The 21,218-nt window shown below is 43.7% G+C and overlaps 1 protein-coding gene across 3 annotated transcripts in view; it reads left to right on the top strand.

Moving 5' to 3' along the window:
• ptpn13 (protein tyrosine phosphatase non-receptor type 13) overlaps positions 1 to 21,218 on the top strand; it is a 236,941-nt gene that overhangs the window by 77,479 nt on the left and 138,244 nt on the right. For all 3 annotated transcript variants that reach the window (XM_055640029.1, XM_055640022.1, XM_055640017.1), the window contains exon 7: positions 20,055 to 20,594. In XM_055640029.1, coding sequence (XP_055496004.1) covers positions 20,055 to 20,594 — 540 coding nt within the window. The remainder of the gene's footprint in view (positions 1 to 20,054; positions 20,595 to 21,218) is intronic.

The raw sequence follows: 21,218 nt of genomic DNA, 5'->3' as shown, positions 1-21,218 counted from the left end.
ATGGTCATATGTTATAGACAATAGACAATAGAAAATAGGTGCAGGAGTAGGCCATTCAGTCCTTTGAGCCAGCACCGCCATTCAATGTGATCATGGCTGATCATCCACAATCAGTACCCTGTTCCTGCCTTCTCCCCATATCCCCTGACTCCGCTATCTTAAAGAGCCCTATCTAGCTCTCCCTTGAAAGCATCCCGAGAACCGGCCTCCACCGCCCTCTGAGGCAGAGAATTCCACACTCACAACACTCTGTGTGAAAAAGTGTTTCCTCATCTCCGTTCTAAATGGCATACCCTTATTCTTAAACTGTGGACCCTGGTTCTGGATTCCCCCAACACCGGGAACATGTTCCCTGCCTCTAGCATGTCCAAACCCTTAATAATCTTATATGTTTCAATAAGATTCCCTCTCATCCTTCTAATTTCCAGTCTAATTTCCAGTGAGTAATGCCCATTAACCCATTATTTCAACATATGTCAGTCTCGCCAATCTCGGGAATTAACCTGGTGAACCTTTGCTGCAACTCCCTCAATAGCAATAATATCCTTCCTCAAATTAGGAGACCAAAACTGCACATAATACTCCAGGTGCAGTCTCACCAGGGCTCTGTACAACTGCAGTAGGACTTCCTTGGTCTTATACTTAAATCCTTTTGCTATGAAGGCCAACATGCCATTTGCTTTCTTCACTGCCTGCTGTACCTGCATGCTTACCTTCAGTCACTGATGTACAAGGACACCCATATCTCGTTGCACCTCCCCTTTTCATTATCAGGCAACATTCCGGTAATAATCTGCCTTCTTCTTCTTGCCACCAAAATGGACAAAAGAAAGCAGAACACTGGAAGAACTTGGCAAGTCAAGGAGCATTTGTGGAGTCGAAGGATGTATGTTCAAAATTTCAGGTTAAGACCCAGCACCGAGATTTGACTCAAAATGTGAACATACACCTATTGTCTTCCAGCTTTTAATTTGTCCTTGAGAGTTGTCAGAGCTGCACTCATCCAGATAAGTGTAGAATAGTCGATCACATTGTTGATACATCAGATAGAAGTCAGTCTTTAAGGAATCACTCTGTAAAGGATCCCAAGTCTCTGATTTAGAGGCAAGATATTTATGTTGCTGGTTCAATTAAGTTTCTGGTCTATGGTGATGTCCAGGACAAACTACAGCCTCTCATAGACTGCGTCTTTTTCACTTTTGCCCCTTGATCCATTTTCCCCTTGAGGCTAAAAATATTTGTTTATTGGTGCTAATTGCTTACATGAGAGCCTCCAAAGCAGTTTCAGAAAGTCAGAAGGTCACGCCCAAAGGTCGGCAGTGTTACAAACTGCTGCTGGCAGCTACATGACAACTCCCCTTTAAGAGGCTCAGTCAGCCTTAGTGCAAGTAGCAATTCATTTTGCACTCCCTAGAGAAGCATTTTGTGCATGAGAAATTGGGTAATGTAGTCTGTAAGCCAGTTTCTTGACAAATTACCAACATGAATTTCCCATGGTCCCTGTGCTATATGGAGAAATCAGATTTCTGTGCCAGTATTTTGCTACAGAGATACTGGAACCATGTAAGAAGATGGATATGCCCCCCCCCAGTTAATTTGTTGAAATTAAAATTGGTTTATTTGTTTATAACAGACATTTTCACGATTTTGTGCCTGATCACAGAAGTTTGGAATAATACTGAGCTGCATCTAATTTAACAATGCTGCAAACATGAATTAAATACCTGGTTATTCTGCGAAGGCTTATAATCTCTTTATGATTATCCTCAAACTATTAAGTTGTCCATTATTTTTATTGAAAACGTAATCATATCTCCATTAGTTTTGTTCGTCTTAATATTTTGTAATAGAGGTTTGGATAAAAGAACCACTTGTGAAATCTAGATTTTTCATTGGAAAGCATGCAAGACATTTAAATTGAGAAGGAGTGAAAGGGAGACGAGATGTAGAAAGCATTTTATACTCTGCATTGTGTTTTGGAGAAGAGGCAACCTCATGCATTTGGGCAGATAGTGTATCTGATGTGTGTGGTAAGTAAAATTTCAAGGACCATTTAATTAGGCCAAATGCGGTGATTTCTCACACTTTTGAACAAATCGTAAAAGTGCACGCAGAAAGGATTTGGACCATGAATGTGCTCATTTATGATATTTGGAGGGGGTCTGTGTTTACTTGAAATTGATATCTCATTGGAATGCATTACTCACCATTGCCAGACACAATTGGGTCTCTTGCCGGGAAAAGTATTGTGACATCTTGTTTATATTTTTCATCTCTTTTGCATATTTGTTGTTTAATATAATAACACTTTTTAATCTCAATGCTGACAATATACAATACAATACAATACAATTTATTTGTTGGCATTTGAACCCAGAGGTTCAAACGAAATTTGGTTTCTGCAGTCATACAAACAAGAAGAACAAGACACAACACAATTTACACAAACATCCATCACAGTGAATCTCCTCCTCACTGTGATGGAAGGCAAAGTCTTATCTCTCCCCTGCACTCCTCGTTCTCCCGATGTCAGAGTCAAAGCCCCCGGCGGGCGATGGTAAATAAGTCCCGCGGCAATTATAAAGCCGCGCCGGGTGATGCAAGGCCACGCTCCGGGTCTTGGTGTTGGAGCCCCCGCTTGGTGTTCGCTAACAAGTCCCGCGGCCATTTAAAGCCGCGCCGGGCGATGATGTAAGCCCCCACTCCAGGTCATCCTCAACCCCGCAACTCGGGTGGGAGACGTTGCCGTTGCGGAAGCCCCAAAAAGCGGTCTCCCAGCAGGGACCCGCGGGCTCCCGGTGTTACTGTCCACCAGACCTACGGTTGGAGCCTCCGAATCTCCTGGGTCGGGTCGCAGCGGCGCGCCACCATAGCTCCTCCCGCTCCGAACTCGGCCAGCTCCACGATGGTGGGTAAGTCCGCAGCTCCGCGACTGGAGCCCCAGGTCGTTCCGGTTGGAGGCCGCTCCACGGTGCTCGGACCCAACGACAACGGAGACCCGACAGAGAAAAGGTCGGGTTCTCCGTGCAGGGGAAAGATTTAAAACATTTTCCCCCCCGCCCCCCCCACACACAAACCCAGTTGAGTCGCACCGCCCACCCACACATGGATGTATCTTTTCCACCAGCAAGATCAAGTGGGATGTCCATACTTGAATGGAGCATTATCTCAACTTTTGAGGAGTTCTGGTTTCATCATTAGTAATTCAGATAAAATAAAACGGTTTGTAAGACACATTGACGTAATAAACTAAGTAAAACATTTGGGACCACAATGATATTAAAATGACTAAATTTCATAGGGCACTACTTCTATCCATAATAGGTACCACAGCATGCTAATTAAATTGATGAAATACAGCATTCAATGTATGTTGCTCAGCCTCTTTCAATTATGTTGGACTGGTTTGTGTCATTTATGTCATAATTGAGAAGAAAAACAGGAAGTGACTCACAAATCTAAGCAGAGTGCAGAGGTGTTGAAATAATATTTCCAAAAACAATAAGTAACTTGCTCATAAGGTGGCAGCTGTAGTTTCGGATTGAGACCCTGCATCAATCCTGTTGCGACATCTTGACCTGAAAAGTCAACCATTCTTCTGCCCCACAGATGCTGTCTGACTTGCCAAGTTCCTCCAGCAGCTTGTCTATTTTGTTCCAAATTCCAGCATCTGCAGTCTCTTGTGCCCTCAGTGATTGTACTTTGTAGGTGCTGAAAGCTTTCTTCTCTTTATTGTCTCTGAATTTGTCCATTCCACTTTTTGTTTTCCATTGTTCCAAATTTGCATCCTACCTTTTATCTCAGACTGTTTTATTATGCTATATACTTACCCGTGTTACCTTTAACAGAAACCCAGAATAAGCACAAGGGTTAGGGTTGGGCTGTTTAGAATATGGTGTATTATGTACAAATCAGGAAGAGTGAGTTGGAAATTGACACCAAAAGGGATTGAGGTTTGGGATAATGAGTGGGTGGAAATGGCAATGTATTGAGGGGGAGTGATTGGCCTGTGGGTGCGGTGGAGGTTTTAGTCTTGCTTGTCGCCTGCACTTTGAGACAATTGTGTATTTTGGGACAGCGGCACAAGAGTAGAGAGTTGTGTAGTTTGGCTAAATTATTTTGTGCAGCAAAAAATGTTTACGCTGCAAAAAACATGATGGTTCAGTTCTTTTTGAAATGGGAAAATGGAAGTGAGCTTACAGAAACAGAAGGTAGACAAACAGAATATGTGCTTAAGATGAAGCAGGGGAGTATAAAGCTGGAAATCCTTAGGTCAGCAGTGAAAATGTTTAGCTCAATTACGATGCAGTTTTAAAATCAATGTCAATGTACTATATACGAGCAGAGGTAATAAGGAACAATCAAATTGAATAGGATATGCAAGCATATGAAAACAGCAAGTATCAGAACAGATTTCCAGAAGGAAATTCCATGATTTTAGAGACATTGGAAATAGTGATGAATTGTCCTATCTGTATCTGTTTCTGGTTCAAAATCATTGGAACAGATTGAAAGATATTGGGCTAGAAATTATTCAGCGAAACAGAATATTTGGGGAAAAAATGCAATGGCTTGGAGAGCACATCACCATAATGCCGGTGTGGCATGAGCAACAAAAGGCAAAATTCTGCTTACTTGTGACAGTGGGTGTTTATTGCAGTTTGATGACCCCTTAAGGGCCTGTCCCACCAGCATGTGTCTAGCGCGACCAAACGTGGTCGCTTGAGGCGTACGGCCGCGCGGGGCTGGTCCCAATTCGAACCGCGGAGGCGTATGGAGTTGCACGGGGCTGGTCCCAACATCTTACTCACCAATTAGCTGGGCTGGGGGGCGGGCTGACTGAATTTGGACGTCGGGCGGTGACATCATCACGCAACGGTACGCCGGGCGGTGACTTCATCGCGCAACGCCACGTGCTAGGCATAAGCCGTCAAGGCACTGCGTATGGCGTCAAGACGCTGCGTACGTCCGTCGAGACGCTGCGTTTGACCTCTATGCGCCTGCAGGCTGACAGGCCGTTGGCTGGCGGGATTTTCGGACAGTGCAAGTATTTTGGAGCCCCGCGCGATTTTGGGACCAGCCCCGCACAACTCCGTACTCCTCCGCCGATCGAAGTGGGACGGGCCCATCGAGGCCGTACGCCTCAAGCGACCAGATTTGGTCACGCTAGACGCATACAATCACATGCTGGTGGGACAGGCCCTTTAGTCTTTGGATTAGTTACTCATTTCTGTTAGTGTACTTTCACAGCTGCATAATAGATTTGTTCAGATTAGCAGCCAAAATCTTTCTCAGCTGAAGCAACTAAAATCTCCATTGGTCATAGATATTTTTAATGTAGAAACTCAAAATGCAAAAATGAAGGTTTGCACAATATATTTGGATGTTTACGCTTTTAGTATTCTGAAATGTTTTGAGGAACAGTGCAGAGTTTTATGTAAAAACCAGGAGGATGAATCATTTTTAAAAATGGTGCATTAGTTCAGGTTCATTTCCTTTTCATACTTTCCAGTATTTAATATGCATCAATCTGTTCACACAGTAACTACTTCCGAGTCTGATAGTTCCCATTTTGCTTTAATCTGTGGTCTAACAATGCTGGCAGCCAGCTTTATTACTATTCTATGTGAAGACAATGAACAGCAAACTATAAATTTATAAGCACATTATGGATTCATGGAATGGTCCATTGCATCCATAGCAATTTAGTTGGTTGCACTTCCAAACCATCTCTTCACGGCACAGTAAATTCTACCTATCCAATGCTTTTCCAGCTGTCTGGAATACGATAACAATATATTCTTGCTCCATGGGAACACCCTCTCTCTATCTACCTCACTACACCCTCCATAAATTTTAATTAACCAATCAAATCTCTTAGCAATGTCCATGCGGACAACTTCTGTACACATGACTAAGCTCCCTCCTTACTGGAATCATTTTGATAGCTGTCTTCTGCACCTTCTCCAAGGCCTTCACAAAGCCTTTCCTATAATGTGGTTCCCAGAAATGGAAACAATATTCCACTTGTGAATAAAAACATTGTTTTAAAAAAATCATTATGACTTCCTTGGTCTTCTAATGCAAGCCTCCAATCATACAGCCCAGGTGTGTCTATTTTTTTTTAACTACCTTAACAAACCTGCCATGCCACTTTGCATGTGAAAACATGTACACACTTGAATCTCTGTTCTTGCATCCTGATTAGATGTGTCCCTTTTAGTTTACATTGCCTCTTCTCAGTCTTTTATTAGGATTAATTATTTATCTTGTACCTGTCCATACATTGCAGTAACAAAAAATCAAACTGCAAGAAGAACTGTGGAGTTTGTGCAGGGAAATGTTCAGATGATGTTGTAGTAACCTGCCTTTATCACCTTAAAGTCTCACTATTAATTACAATCCAAGTTTGTGTCATTTGCAACTTTGAAATGGTGTCTTGCACAACTAAATCCAAATCATTAATATATATCCCATCCTGTATGGGTATGCTGCCCAGCCTGCAGCTGGCCGTTTTTTCACTTATTTTTTTAATTTTTAGTTAGTTGAGTTTTTGTTTTTCGGAGCTCTAGTCTTTGTGTTTACCTGGTCGTTTCCTGAGATTACCGGCCAGAACCTCGGCTTCGGCGGTGGCAAAGCCCTGGAGCGCTAATCTTGAAAGAACCTATTCAAGAACCTTTGAACCTTTGAACCTTTATATTAAAGAAAAGTAATATTTTCAGCCCTAAAAACAAAATGACAAACACAATGGCATCTGTGGAGGCCAAGCAATGGTTGATGCTTCAGGTTGAGATCCTGCAACAAGACTGCAAGTGTAAAGGGGAGATGGCCAGTATAAGGAGGTGAAGGGAAAGATGAGGCAGGAGCTGGCAAGTGCTAGTGGATCCAGATGAGCAAATATTGCTGGGCAGATGGAGCCCGGTGAGAGAAAGGAGGGATAGAGAGAGCCACAGTGGTGATGAGTGGAGACAACAGGGTTCTGCAGGTTATGAGAAGAAATTACGGTGATGTTTGAAACCAGAAAGGGGGGAAGTGCTGGGCCGATGGGAACAGTGGTGTGGCGGCATGCGGGGAATGGTATAGGGGCCTAGTGCGTAGAGCGTGTGGGTGATAGGCAGACAGAACAAAGTGGGAAGGGGAATGTAACAGTGGAACAATGTGCTGAGGAAATGGGGAACCAGTACTCCAGATCCCATTATTTGCAGTCTCTTGTACCTCCTGAGTTCTAGTCCTGACGTTTAGGAGATTTCTCCACATCCTATCAGCCCATCCTTGCACTGTAGCTCTGTTTCCTGTTACTGAGCCAAAATTCTGTGCATTCTGCTCAGCCCCTTTTATTCCATTAAGCTTGATCTTGCCTATTGTTAGCATTTTATCAGATGCTGCTTGGAAATACATTTTGCCACATCAACTATGTTTACCTTATGGCCCTCTATTTTATTTAATCATAAAGCTATGTCAGGATAGCTAGAGCCTGTTTGGCTTTATGGAGAGATATGCAGACAAACAAGGAGAGGGGAATTCAGCAAACTGTGTTGCATCCGGCAGGAGCTGAAGAGAGACCGGACACATGAAGCTAATCCCCAGCAATGGCCTGCATTCATCTTGCCGATTATATCCGAGTACTATATCTCAGGGCTGAGGGAAGACACCAGTCACCTCTGTCCACCCAATGAGAACCTCATGGGCAATTCATTGCTGTGTTAGTGCTAAATGTGGACAGAGATGTGTGCCTAGTTCCCAGCACCGCAGCATGCAGCAGCGTGGAAGTCAGGAGATTGTAGCAGTCTCAACTCAGCAGCCTGTCAGTAACATATTCCCTGTGTATAATGTGATAATGAACCCTCTTTGCACATTTTGGTTAGAGCTCTGGTTCCTGGGAATACATCCAGGCAACAGAAGCAACGCAATGGTCTATTTTCCTTAATCAGCATTGCCACTCCCCCTCCTTTCTTCCCTTCCCTTTCTTCCCAGGAATCCTTGTATCCACACGTATTTTAAATTTATTCCGACCCTTTCATTACACTAGCTATTTGTTGTTGCCATAACATTGTAATCCCACATGGTTAATTTTGTCTGCAGCTTGCTGAACTTTATTACTGAAATGTTTAAACTTGCTCTGTACATCTGTCACATTTCAGAATCATACAGTCATACAGTGGGGAAACAGGACCTTCGGCCCAACGTGCCCACACCGGTCAGCATGCCCCATCTACACTTGTCCCACCTGCCAGTGTTTGGTTTATATCCCTCTAAACCTATCCTATCCATGTACCTGTCTTAAATGTTTCTTAAATATTGCAATAGTGCCTGCCTCAACTACCTCATTCCATACACCCACCACCTTATTCCTCTCATGGTTTTGTACATCTCTATAAGATCACCCCCATTCTCCTGTGCTCCAAGGAATAGAATCCTATTCTGCTCAACCTCTCACTGTAGCTCAGGTCTTCAAGTGCTGGCAACCTCGTAAATCTTCTCGGAACCCTTTCCAGCTTGACAACATTTTTCCTATAACATGGTGCCCAAAACTGAACACGATACTTTAAGTATGGCCTCACCAATCTATATTACTAAAAGTCTGATCTTGACCACTTCCTGTTGTTCTGTATATTGATTTTAGAATAAACGCTGCCACTTACGGCTATGATTTTTGGCCATCTTACTCCCCCTCCGCTGCGCAGGACAAGATAATTTTTCCCATTGATGAAAAATAAAAGAGTTATTAGTATTTTTAAAATGTTGAGATTCTCTGTCCTGAAGGCCACACCCGACTATAAAACCCGGGAAGTGTTGAGTGCCTCAGTCAGTCTCTGCAAGATGGGGAAGCAAGAGGGTCATGTCTCTCTGTCTGAGCTGTGAATAACACTGAACACATGTCTACTAGACTGCGAGTGGTTTTACTGACCTGTCAGTGCCCTTAATGTGGTTTGAAAATATAGTTTGGAAATGCTAAAGCTGTGTTGCCTTTGGTTTGGAAATGCTAAAGCTTGTGTTGCCTTTAGTTTGGAAATGCTAAAGCTGTGTTGCCTTTGGTTTGGAAATGCTAAAGCTGTGTTGCCTTTGGTTTGGAAATGCTAAAGCTGTGTTGGCTTTGGTTTGGATATGCTAAAGCTGTGTTGCCTTTGGTTTGGAAATGCTAAAGTTGCCTTGCCTAATTAAAATTGCCTTGCCCAATTAAAGTTGCCTTAATTATCTTGACCACTTCCTGTTGGCGCGTTATATTGATTTTAGAAAAAACGCTACCACGTACGGCTGTGATTTTTCACCATCTTACTCAAAGTCCCTCCCCCCGCTCATCAGGTGCCAAGGATTTTTCCCATTGATGAAATATAAAAGAGTTATTAGTGTTTAAACAATGTTGAGATTCTCTCTCCTGTCAATCACGCCATGAAGGCCACATCCCTTCTGGTGGTAGGAGGGGAGGGAAGGACTATACAGAAGTGTGGGCATGGCTCAGTCTCTGCAAGATGGAGGAGGGAAAGGTCACGACTCGCTGTCTTTAGTTGCCTTGCACCCTGCTTGAAATGGTATGAAAGTACACTTGAATTTGGTGGCCTTGCACCCTGCTTGAAGTGGTAAGAAACTGCGCTTGAATTTGGTGGCCTTGCACCCTGCTTGAAATGGAATTTCAAGGAATAGCCATGAGTCAACTGCCAGCCCACCAGCCGTGAGTGAGTGTGCTGCCAGCACAACAGGCTTGAGTGGCTGAGCCGCCAGCCCAAGAATCCATTCGGCCCACAATATCCATACTAGCCCTCTGGAAACCAGTCCCTTCAGCCCACAATACCCATACTAGCGCTCCAGAAAGCCCCCACTGGCCACCAATATTGTAATTGGTGGATAGGTGGAATATTGCATTGGGGGACCAGCCCTCCCATGTGATGCTGGGACCCAATGGGTGCCATTTATATAACTGTATCTTATATGACCTCCCAATGTCCAGCCTCAATGCTCTGACCGATGAAGGCCAATGTTCTGAAAACGTTTTGACCATCCCATCTACCTGTGACTCTACTTCCAAGGATTTATGTACCTGCATTCCTAGATCCCTCTGCTCTACAACACTTCCCAAAGCTACCATTCACTGTGTAGGTCCCACCCATTTTAACCTAAAAATTCAATACTGTACATTTTTCTGTATTAAATTCCATCAACCATTCCTCAGCCCACCTGGCCAACTGATCAAGATCCTGCTGCAATTTTTGACAAACCTAATTTTAGACCATCTTGTCTGTCTATTACTATTGGTCTATTCAAAAACCTCCTGTTTCTTAATCTGATAGGAGATTGAGAGTTTACAAACATGGCAATGTTTATAGAGAGATTAGTGGGGATCAACAAACTCATCTGGAAGGCTGGCTCTGTCCTGGGGGCGGAGTTGGATTCATGGGATGTGGTCTTGGAGAGGAGGATGCTCCTCAAACTGCAGAGCAACCTGGACATTACAGCTCACCCCCTCCATGGCACACTGGTCAACCTGAGGAGTACCTTCAGTATCAGACTGGTTCCACCAAGATGCAATACAGAACTCCACAGAAGATCCTTCTTCCCTGTGGCGATCAAACTGTACAACTCCTGCCCCTTCTGTTGTGGGGTGGACTGACTCCCCTACCCCCACTCCCCAATCTTTGTACATCCCCAATCCTTTCGACTCGTCACTTTAATTTCATGTTTCATATATGTTGCGTTTTGTATGACTCTTGGCAGATCAATATCCCTCCTGGGTTAAATAAAGTTATATCATATCGTATCATATCGTATCGTGACATGGTATCAAAAGAACAATCTCTCCCTCAGGTTCAGCAAAATTAAGGAGGTTGTTAATAACTTCAGGAAGCAGTGTGGAATATATACCCCAGGCTGCATCGGAGATGATCAAGATCTTCAAATTCCTGTGCATAAATATCACTGACAATTTGTCCTGACCGATCACATTAACATTATGTCCATCAAAGCACAACAACTTCTCTACCTCCTCAGAAGACTAAGGAAATTTGGCATATTTCTATCAACCCTTACCAATTGCTACAAATGCACTACAGAAAGCATCCCCCCATGATTTGCCTGAGCAACATGCAAAACAAAGTTTGTAAGAAGGAACTGCAGATGCTAGTCTGAACCAAAAAGTAACAAGTGCTGAGTTACTCCAGTACTTTGTGTTTGTGGCTATCCTCTGCTAGGCGTCACCACCCACACCAGCACTTACAATGGTTTACTGGTTGGAGAGCAAAATGCCCACCAAGATCTTATGAATTACCCACCACCTCTATTCTGACTGCCTGCACTCAGGGCCAGCCTTAGGCCGATTAGACCGATTTTTCCAAATTGGGCCCCGCGCCCAAGGGGGGCCCCGTGTTAATTTTCCGTATTTCATATGGAAATACAAATTCACTTTGTTAAATAAAGATGTAAAAAAAATACTGGCCCACTGGCCCACTCTTGGTCGGGGGGGGGATAGAGTTAAAAGACCTGAAGCAGAAACGAAAGACAACAGGCCGGATAAGTGCAAGAGGGAGACAATCTGTGGATAAACAGATCTGGGGGTTGTGTTAACTCGTTTGGTGCCGGTACAACAGCAAAACCAGGTTGGAGGTTTGAGTGTGTTAACATTGGTGTCGGGGTTAATGTCCAGGCCAGGGTACGGGTGGGATTTAACCCTGTGTGTGTGTGTCTGTCTGTGTCTGTGTATGTCTGTCTGTGTCTGTGTGTATGTGTGTCTGTCTGTCTGTCTGTGTATGTCTGTCTGTGTGTCTGTCTGTGTGTGTCTGTCTGTCTGTCTGTCTGTTTGTCTGTGTGTGTGTGTGTGTGTGTGTGTGTGTGTGTGTGTGTGTGTGTGTGTCTGTGTGTGTGTGTGTGTGTGTGTGTGTGTGTGTGTGTGTGTGTGTGTCTGTGTGTGTGTGTGTGTGTGTGTGTGTGTGTGTGTCTGTCTGTCTGTGTGTGTCTCATGGCCCATGTTACAATGACAATAAATAAACTATTCTATTCTGTGTTTCTGTGTGTGTGTGTGTATCTGCGTGTGTGTCTGGGTTTGTCTCTGTCTCTGTGGCAGTGTGTGTGTGTGTCTGTGTTTCCGTGTCTCTGTGGCTGTGTGTGTGTGTCTCTATCTGCGTGTGTGTCTGGGTGTGTCTCTGTCTGTGTGTGGGGGGGGGGGGGCCAATGGAGAGACAGGGGGGATTTTCAGTTTGCAAACCACACGTTTTCAGTTAAGAGTTGGACACGATTACTGTCAATACGAGCAGCTCGCGGAGTAGAGTCAGAATGAGAAACTGCTCGGCTCACACACACACACTCGTGGAGTGAACTGTCGATATAAACGTGGCTGGGGGTAGAGGAATGGGGGGAGAGAGAGGGAGGGAGAGAGAGAGGGGGTGGAGAGGGGGGAGAGAGAGAGAGGGAGGGAGAGAGAGAGAGAGAGAGAGAGAGAGAGAGATAGAGAATTGAAAAGAGAGAGAGGTCTCCTGCCTCACCACCACTGTTGGCTGCCCTTTGTGAGGTGATTGGAGACCAAAATCAGTTACCCTTTAGATATCCCTCTGCCCCCCATCTCCCTCTCCCTACTTCTCACTACCTCCCTCTACCTCCTCCTCCTCCTCCCTCCCCTCCCTCTCCCTCCTACTTTAGAGAGGGGGGGAGGAAGAGGGAAGTAAGGGGGGAGAGGGGAGAGAGGAGTGTGCCTTGCTTGGTGGAGAAGTGAGATGTGGGAACGCTGTACGCAGGTGGTGACTCACTCTCACACTGGGATCCCCCCTGTCATTGCACAGTCTATCTGACTCCCTGCACCCCCCCACCTCCCACCCCTGACGAGGTCAAAGCCTCAGAATTAAAGGATGTTCTTTTAGGAAGGCAGTGAGGAGAAATTTCTATAGACGGAGGGTGGTGAATCTGTGGAATTCTTTGCTACAGAGGGCTGTGGAGGCCAAGTCAGTGGATATTTTTAAAGCAGAGATAGATAGATTCTTACTTAGTGCGGGTGTCAGCGGTTATGAGGAGAAGGCAGTAAAATGGGGTTAGGAGTGAGAGAGAGATCAGCCATGATCGAATGGCGGAGTAGACTTGATGGGCCGAATGGCCTAATTCTACTCTTATCAGTTATGATCTTATGAACAAGTATTAATGACGCTGAGTTCCTTTTGAATACAATTCACGCAGCGTCATTAACACTTGTTCAATACAGAATTACATTTACTGAGGAATGTAGATCGATGCATTGATGACACATTGAGAATTTCTTTAAACTCACCATCATGATTGAGGACTTCTTCTTGGTGAGCTTCTTGGTCTGCAGCAGGTTAGTCATTCAATTTACCTACTGACCCACGTTGTGTCCCTCTGTCTTTTGCTCTCTCCCTCTCTCTCTCTCTCCCTCTCTCTCTCTCTCTCCCCGCTCCCTATCTCGTCTCTCTCTAGCTCTCTCGACATTCCCAGAATCATTGACGTTTTGCGGTAGACAAAAATGCTGGAGAAACTTAGCGGGTGAGGCAGCATCTGTGGAGCAAAGGAAATATGCAACGTTTTGGGTCAAAACCCTTCCTCAGACCTGGCCCGAAACTTTAGCTATTTCCTTTGCTCCATAGATGCTGCCTCAAGCCCTGTCCCACTGTGCGAGTTCACCCAAGAGCTCTCCCGAGTTTAAAATCTCCGTGTAGCATCTCTGTCCCGATCTCCAAATTCCCACTTTGAAATAAAATACAACTTTCGACTAAAAAATTTTGCAGCAGGATGATGATTAGTCGATTCCCATGCTTTTCAATCATCGTTCGATTCAGTGTAATTTTCACACCTGGTTGATATAGTTTTTTTTTAAGATACAGTACATTACAATAAATTGTTTCAAGCATACCCGGTACTAAATGCACGAACATCAAGGTGGTTACTGCCAGCAGTTGTCTGTCTTTTCACCATTTTATTTTTATTTTTAGTTAGTTAAAGTGTTTTGTTTGGAGGTCTAGACTTTTTTATGTGTGGGGGGGGGGCTGAGACCGCCGGGTAAAACATCGCGGAGCTGGTCGGGAGAGGCTGTTTTCTCCGGGCTGCAGCTTCGACCAGCCTGCGGGCGGCCAGCGGGCCTGGAGCGAACTTTACACCGGGGAGCCTGGGATCTCGCAAGCGAGGATCGCCAGTTGAGGGGCGCTCCAACCTGGCGCCGCGCTGGAGCCTGAGACCGCTGGGTCGCGGAGCTTCAGAAACCAGCCGGCGCCGAACACACCGGGAGCGGAGGCGCGCCGTTCGCCAGGGTTCCCATGCCGCTGTGAGGCTTCTGAAGCCACGGCCTCCAGTACGGAGGCGGCCGTTCCAGGGTTCCCATGCCGCTGTGAGGACTCTCCCGACGCCGGAGCAACATCACCCGGCGAGAACGGCCAGGAACACGGGCCTCCGTAGAAGCAATGTGGAGACCATGTGGAGACCTCAATAGGCCCGACTAAGGGTGAACTGGGGTTGGGGACTGGACTTTGTGCCTTCCCTCATGGTGGGAGCCATTGTGGGGGGATGTTCTTTGTGTTTAACACTCATTGGTGTTATGTCTGTATTCTTTCTTTGTGTGCTGCAAAATGGCAAAAAGCATTTCACTTCATTACACCTGGGTGTATGTGAATGTGACTAATAAAAACCTTTGATACCTTTGATACTGATGTTACAAACGGTTATAAATGAATATAATTTCAAAGTGAAATAGGAGATTTCCGTGGTAAGAATATGGTAAGGTCGTTGCAAAACGCTCACTTAAAACAATACGCCATCAACTCAGGATTGTTTCTTCGCCCTCTGACAGGTGTTTCAATCTCACCTCATAGCTTGCTGTTAATCGATTCATAGCAATTAATTTGCATTCCTGGTCCGTATCGAACGTCTCCAAATGCAAATGCTTCAAGTTACACTTGTGTGATGGTAAGGGGGGGGGGGGATGCTGTGATAAAATACCATATATTTGCATTTATATAGCGATCCTGCTGCGAAATATTTAAGTCGAAAGTTGTATTTTATTTCAAAGTGGGAATTGGAAGATAGGGACAGAGATGCTACACAGAGATTTTGATGGGAAGGAAACGTTACAGCAGCTGAGTAAAATATTGGGTCGAATGGTAGGTTCAATGAAGATCGGGCGAGGGGGATTGGGGGTGGGGGAAAAGTATATAGCTTAGGACTTGCCTAAATGAGTACTGAGATGGATTATCATTCCACACCAAATTTCTTAGACAATAATACCTTCTATGCAATTATCACAACATTTTGCTGGATATGGATCAACGGACTCTGTGTGGCCTGCTCGTAAATTAGTAAAACAAATGTTCTTCTTTAAGTTCTGTTGTTTCTGGGATGGGGTGACTGATAACAAATAGCCTACATTCTATATATTGTCATAATGTGGCTGAAACAATGGCATATTTTGTGATATTTCTTGAGATAGAAAGATACAACTGAGTTTGGACAAGATATTATCTTGCGGCTCTAAAGTGGGAAGCGGCTGTAAAAGGACAGCGCTGCTGGGGGGGGGAGTTCCTTTCAGAGCATGTGGGTAGTCTGTCCAGGGGTAAAGTTGAGGGGAGGGCAGGAACGTTGAGAAGGAGGGGGTTGTCCGGGAATCATCCAGCTCAAGAGCGGGTCAGCAGGCGATGGATAACAGGACAGCGGGCGGTGGAGCTTACTCCATATGTCAGTGCGAGTAACATCAAGTTCGCGGTGACACAGGAGTAAGCACCACCACCCGTTGTGAGGTTATCCATCACCCGCTGACCCACTCCACTCTATGATCTTTGCTCTTGAGCTAGTCCCCTCACTGTTCAGACGGAGAGCACTGCCAGAGGTGAGCGGACTGGCAGAAGGCGCTGAGATGGCAGTCGGTTCCGCTGTCCAGTGATGGAGGCCGCTCGTAGCCACGCGAGCTGCTTCCCTCCCCAGCCACGACGCGGTAGCTCCGCGCCCGGAGCCCCGCGGCAGCGGTGAGTGAGTGAGTTACTGGCATGAACCAGACCACCTCCTTCTCAATGCTCCTGCCTTCCCCGCAATTTTACCCCGCAACACCCCACACGTTGTGAAAGGAACTCTCCCCCGGACTGGTCCCTTGATAAGTTGAACTAGTATTGTCATTCATTAAGATGACAACTGATTCAACTTGTCCCGGTGTGCTCCCGTTTTTCCCACCATCTTTCCACCTGCCGTCACCCTCCATCCCCCACCCATTTAGAAAGAAGGAGATTTGGAAGCCGTGGGAAAATTGAATTGTTACTTTATTTATTTTTATTTTTATTTTTACGGAGAGAATAATCTGCGCATGCGCGATTTAAGATTTTTTTTAAAGCCGACTGACTGTCATATTACTCATGACACGTGACTCATTTATAATTATTTCTTTATATTTCTATGAAAATTTTTCCCAATTGGGCCCCACACCTCCTAAGGCTGGCCCTGCCTGCACTGTTCTGAGTTGTGAGGTGACCAACTCCGGATACGTGCTATGGAATAAGCCAGTGAAATATCAGCTGTTGCCCAAGGTCCAGATACACGGAGCTCAAGCTTCTCCAGCTGATAAAACCTCTCACACTGCGGTTGACCGGGACATGGGAACAGCCTACAGTTTCCACGAGTTGCCGGAAGTGCATTCCATGAATTGAAGCTATCCTGCCAAACCTTTATTTGTTAAATTAACTCAACTAACACAACAAGTATACTGCACTTAAAGTACAATTGCTGTATGATTATTTTCTGTTTAACTTGCCCTGGGGAACTACTTGGCCTTTCTCAGCCCTTTGTTTAAACCAAATGTATCCATAAATTTGCTGAGGTTCAGTCTCCCAGGCTCCTTTTAAACTCGCCTGTACCTGCTTGCTGTGTTGCTTTTAATCTAATTAACAACTTTCACATGGTGATGAAATGCCAAATATTCTCTGGTGGTGTGAGGCCGTGACGCAGCTCATACTTGTACACAAGGAACTTGAGTGAAAATGAGCTGCCTCCCAAAATGGTGCAGATCCCGTTTATGGATTGTAACCCGAGTTCAAACACAAACACGAGGCTGGATTTGAACTGTGTCAATCTAAGCAGAAATATGGAGCAATATGACAATCTTCGTGTGCGAATGACGAATGCATTTCAATGAACCCAATATTATTGACAAGACTTTAATTGGTCAAATGTAGTTAATTGTAATTTTATGATATATTTTCAAGAAATGGTAGTTTGTTGTGCCACTTGTAAATTGCTGTTTTGCAGATACACTGAAAACAATACATTCATTTTTAATGTGTTTTTTTTTTTGCTGTTGAACCTGTTTTTAGATATTTATCTTAAACACAGCTGTAGAAAAAGATATCTCTTGGCAGAGTTTATTGGAAAACAAAGTTAAAAACTGTATGAAATGATGTCATGCATAAGGAGCAGGCAGGGCCACAATTAAGATTTCCCATCAGATTTGAGTGGCTGCCCGTGCTAATAAGCTGTCGGGTAAGGTTACTGCTGGCCAAACCTATCAGCTATTCCACTATAATGAAGGTGGTTGAGAATTGTAGGTTGAGACGTCAGCAGCAAATGTCAGTATCTGCCTGTGTAATTGTCAATAATTCACTGAATAACTGTAATCAACTTTTGGATTTGTGTGTAAATTTGGATACCATAAATGTGCAGTCAGCTGTTTGCAGCTGTCATGGGAGCTGCAATGGGGAGGGGGTAACAATCATAGGAAAATTAAATAAAAGTAACATTGTTAAAAGCACTTCGCAACCCAGGCAGCATCTGTGGAAAGAGAAAAGGATATAATATTTAAGTTTATGGATCCTCATCAGAACCCAGTGTAGAGACTGCATTTCCATTGCTTTCAATAGAGGTTAAATAGCTGAGGGATCAGGGTAAATATTTGGTCATCTAGGTTTTTATTTTTTTTAATTACTTAATTATTCAAAAATTTGGCTTTATAAACATTTTAATGTCTTCATGATATTTCAAGTCATTTAGTTGTTTTGAATGTCAGAAACATTCAGCGTTTTTGATGATGCTTTGACAGCCAAAACAGTTTGTGTTGCCTCGTGGCCCAAGCTTTCTTTCAACCTCCAATTAATCAGCAGTTGTACAATATGGATCACAAACCATATGGCAACCCTGATAAAGATTAGTCATAGTCAATGTTATAAGTGAGTTACTCATTTAGAAAATAATTGGGTATGGAGATTTAGTTTTTAAGAGCTCTTCTGAAAAATTCTATACTTACAAAGTTTGCTCTGCAAACCTATGCCCAGCAAATTTAGTTTTGTTTAGAGAGACAGAGCAGAAGCAGGCCCTTCGGCCCACCAAGTCCTCATCGACCAGCGATCCCCGCACAATAACACTATCCTACACACACTAGGGACAATTTACATTTACCAAGCCAATTAACCTTCAAACCTGTACGTCTTTGGAATGTGGGAGGAAACCGAAGATCTCAGAGAAAACCCACGCAGGTCACAGGGAGAATGTACAAACTCCATACAGACAGCACCCGTAGTCAGGATCAAACCCGGGTCCCAGGCACTGTAAGGCAGCAACTCTACCGTTGTGCCACTGTGCCACCCCTAATTGATGGATAAGAACATGGAGATAATATTGTGCAGCCAATGGGGCTGAATGCTATGTGCAATATTGGTGATTGTATTCACAGTCCGTAGACGCTGACCTTAAGCTTCTTTAATCTCCATTAGTTTAGGTGTGGGGATAGACAAAATATATGACAAAAGATGCTCGGAAGGACATTGTCTAGGTGTGGGATCACATGCACAGTATCTACCATGGAATGAATTATGATAATATCTATTTGTAACTTGATTCATATCATTCCCATAGATTGAACTGGTCACTGTTGGCATGAATTGAGTTTGTGTATCAGACACGCATCAAATTCTGTCTTTTCCATCTCTGGAGCATTGCCAGGGAAATTGCCCCAAAGCCGCTACCATAAAGTGTTCCGTAGATTACTAGATATTTTTTGTGCAGAACCATATTTATGTACAGAACCGTTTATTCTTTATGCAGGTAAATTGTCAGTTTTATTGTGATTGTTAAATTCAATAGAATGAGAACAGATTTTTGAAAGAAATGTTTGTCTTTCATGTCCCTTGCATTGGGTCAGATATTGTGATCAGCAGAATTTATAGTTGGAGCTGCCCCAGAAATATTAGGGGACATTTTTATTCATACACTCGTCATAAGGCATCTGGGATCTACACAAATAGGGGAAGCATATGTTTCCAACCAATCATAATAAAACATACTAGTTGTGCCTGTTGGGAAGTCTCAATTAGAGTACTTCATTCAATGTAAAATTATACAGTAAGTTAAACAATGTGAGAGAAGACTAAATTAGACAAAGAAAAGTTGCAATATGGGGCGGACAGAATAATATTGTACCTTTATATAAAAATCTCTTCAAATTAAAATTGTAATGAAGGGAACTCCATGTTTTGATGAGGTTAATTTTCAGTCTCTGAAAGGACGTTTGCCAGAAAAGACTCAAATAAAAAGCCCTAAATGTATATATATTTTTTTAATTGAGATGAACAGCGTTTACATCCTTAATCTGTTTGAATGCTGGAGATTTCAGTGAAATATCAATGTTCTGAAGCTTATGCAGTTGCAATGGTAGCATGGACAACATCACATCAAGTGTACAGTATGCCCAGCAGCACCATGAATACAAACACTAACATTGCACATTCCACTTGCTCCCCATGACTGCAAAATATTACCTCCATGTTCTTTATATCAATTTGCTGTGTATGCACATGGAACTCACTGTTCTACAACAGCAGTATGTCCTGCTCGCTTTGCTTTTACTCCTACTGCGAATCTAGTAAAGAAAATTATGCTGGACAATGGTAGGCATACTTTAGTGAAAAACTATCATCTGAAAGGAAAATAAATTAACATTTAGAACGATTTATTATAAATGCTACATACTTTAAACATTTTCTATTTGCATATCAGATAGCTAACATTCACAGGTGTTTATCTTTGCCAGGGAAACATGTTATATGTTCAGTTGTGCATGGATTATATTGATGTAATTTCTTTGTCTGTTAATATTACAGGAAGAAGTCCAGCTCCCAGTGTAGCAGCAAAATACAAAGCACAATTCAGTGAGCAGGCCTCACTAAATAAAGGACTTAGCAAATCTATGGGCTTTTTAGCAATTACTGATAGGGCATCAGATTTGGAGTCTTATCATACGGCTTCTGGACATGAAGATACAAGGGAAGTACGCCAAAAGTTACAATCTCGATCTCACGGTTTGCGAAGGAAGTCCAATTACATTTGTGATCATGGCAGTAAGAAGCCCTGGACCTCCACAGTCGACCTGGACTGTTACAACAGAAAAATAATAGCACCTGGAGATAGTTCTCATCATCGTAATTTTTGTCCGCATGGGATAGGCAGGCAGATTAAAAACACCCCCCAAATCGGAGAGAGAAAGCACCCAGACTTGGGGCAAGTAGCAGCCTCACTCGGTCTTCAAAGATCTCATCATACTTCTGAACTTTCCATCTCATCTGCTCTCTCGGGTGTTTATGAAAGGATAAAAGAACGACAGAAGAAATTGCACATCCTGAGAGAAGCAATGGATATAGATGGTAAGCGCAACATCATATTTTTTACATACTGACATTAAGAATTACAAATGTAGGGGGAGGGGTGAAAGGAGAATATGTTTGGTTATAAACACCGTTTTGGTTATAAACTTTGTTTGGTTATAAAACACTGTTTTAGTGTTTCTATTGTTTTTTTTATTGTTTTTACTGTCTTTTAATGTTTTTATTGTTTTGTTTAATGTTTATGATTAGTCATGTACAGCACTTTGTTGCAACAGTGGTTGTTTTTAAAGTGCGCTATAAATAAAGTTCAGTTCAGTTCAGTTCAGAGATCATGTTTCAGACTTTCTATAACATGATTTGAAACGGCATCTATTCCAAACGGAGCCATTCCATTCAACAAACCATTTGTCAACGTAGTCGCTGACTCCTCCTATTCCCTTTCTTGTCCCCACCCACCCCCGCCCCCGATCAGTCTGAAGAAGGGTTTCGGCCCGAAACGTTGCCTATTTCCTTCGCTCCATAGATGCTGCTGCACCCGCTGAGTTTCTCCAGCTTTTTTGTGTAACCTTCGATTCTCCAGCATCTGCAGTTCCCTCTTAAACACAAGTGAATGGGGCAATGTAGGTGAACATGCGTACCAATATGATGTCTCAGTAATGGATG

Source organism: Leucoraja erinacea, chromosome 1 (assembly GCF_028641065.1).
Source record: "Leucoraja erinacea ecotype New England chromosome 1, Leri_hhj_1, whole genome shotgun sequence".
NCBI lineage: Eukaryota > Metazoa > Chordata > Chondrichthyes > Rajiformes > Rajidae > Leucoraja > Leucoraja erinaceus.
Note: the sequence above shows the minus strand (reverse complement) of the source record. Positions and strands in the feature narration are given on the sequence as shown.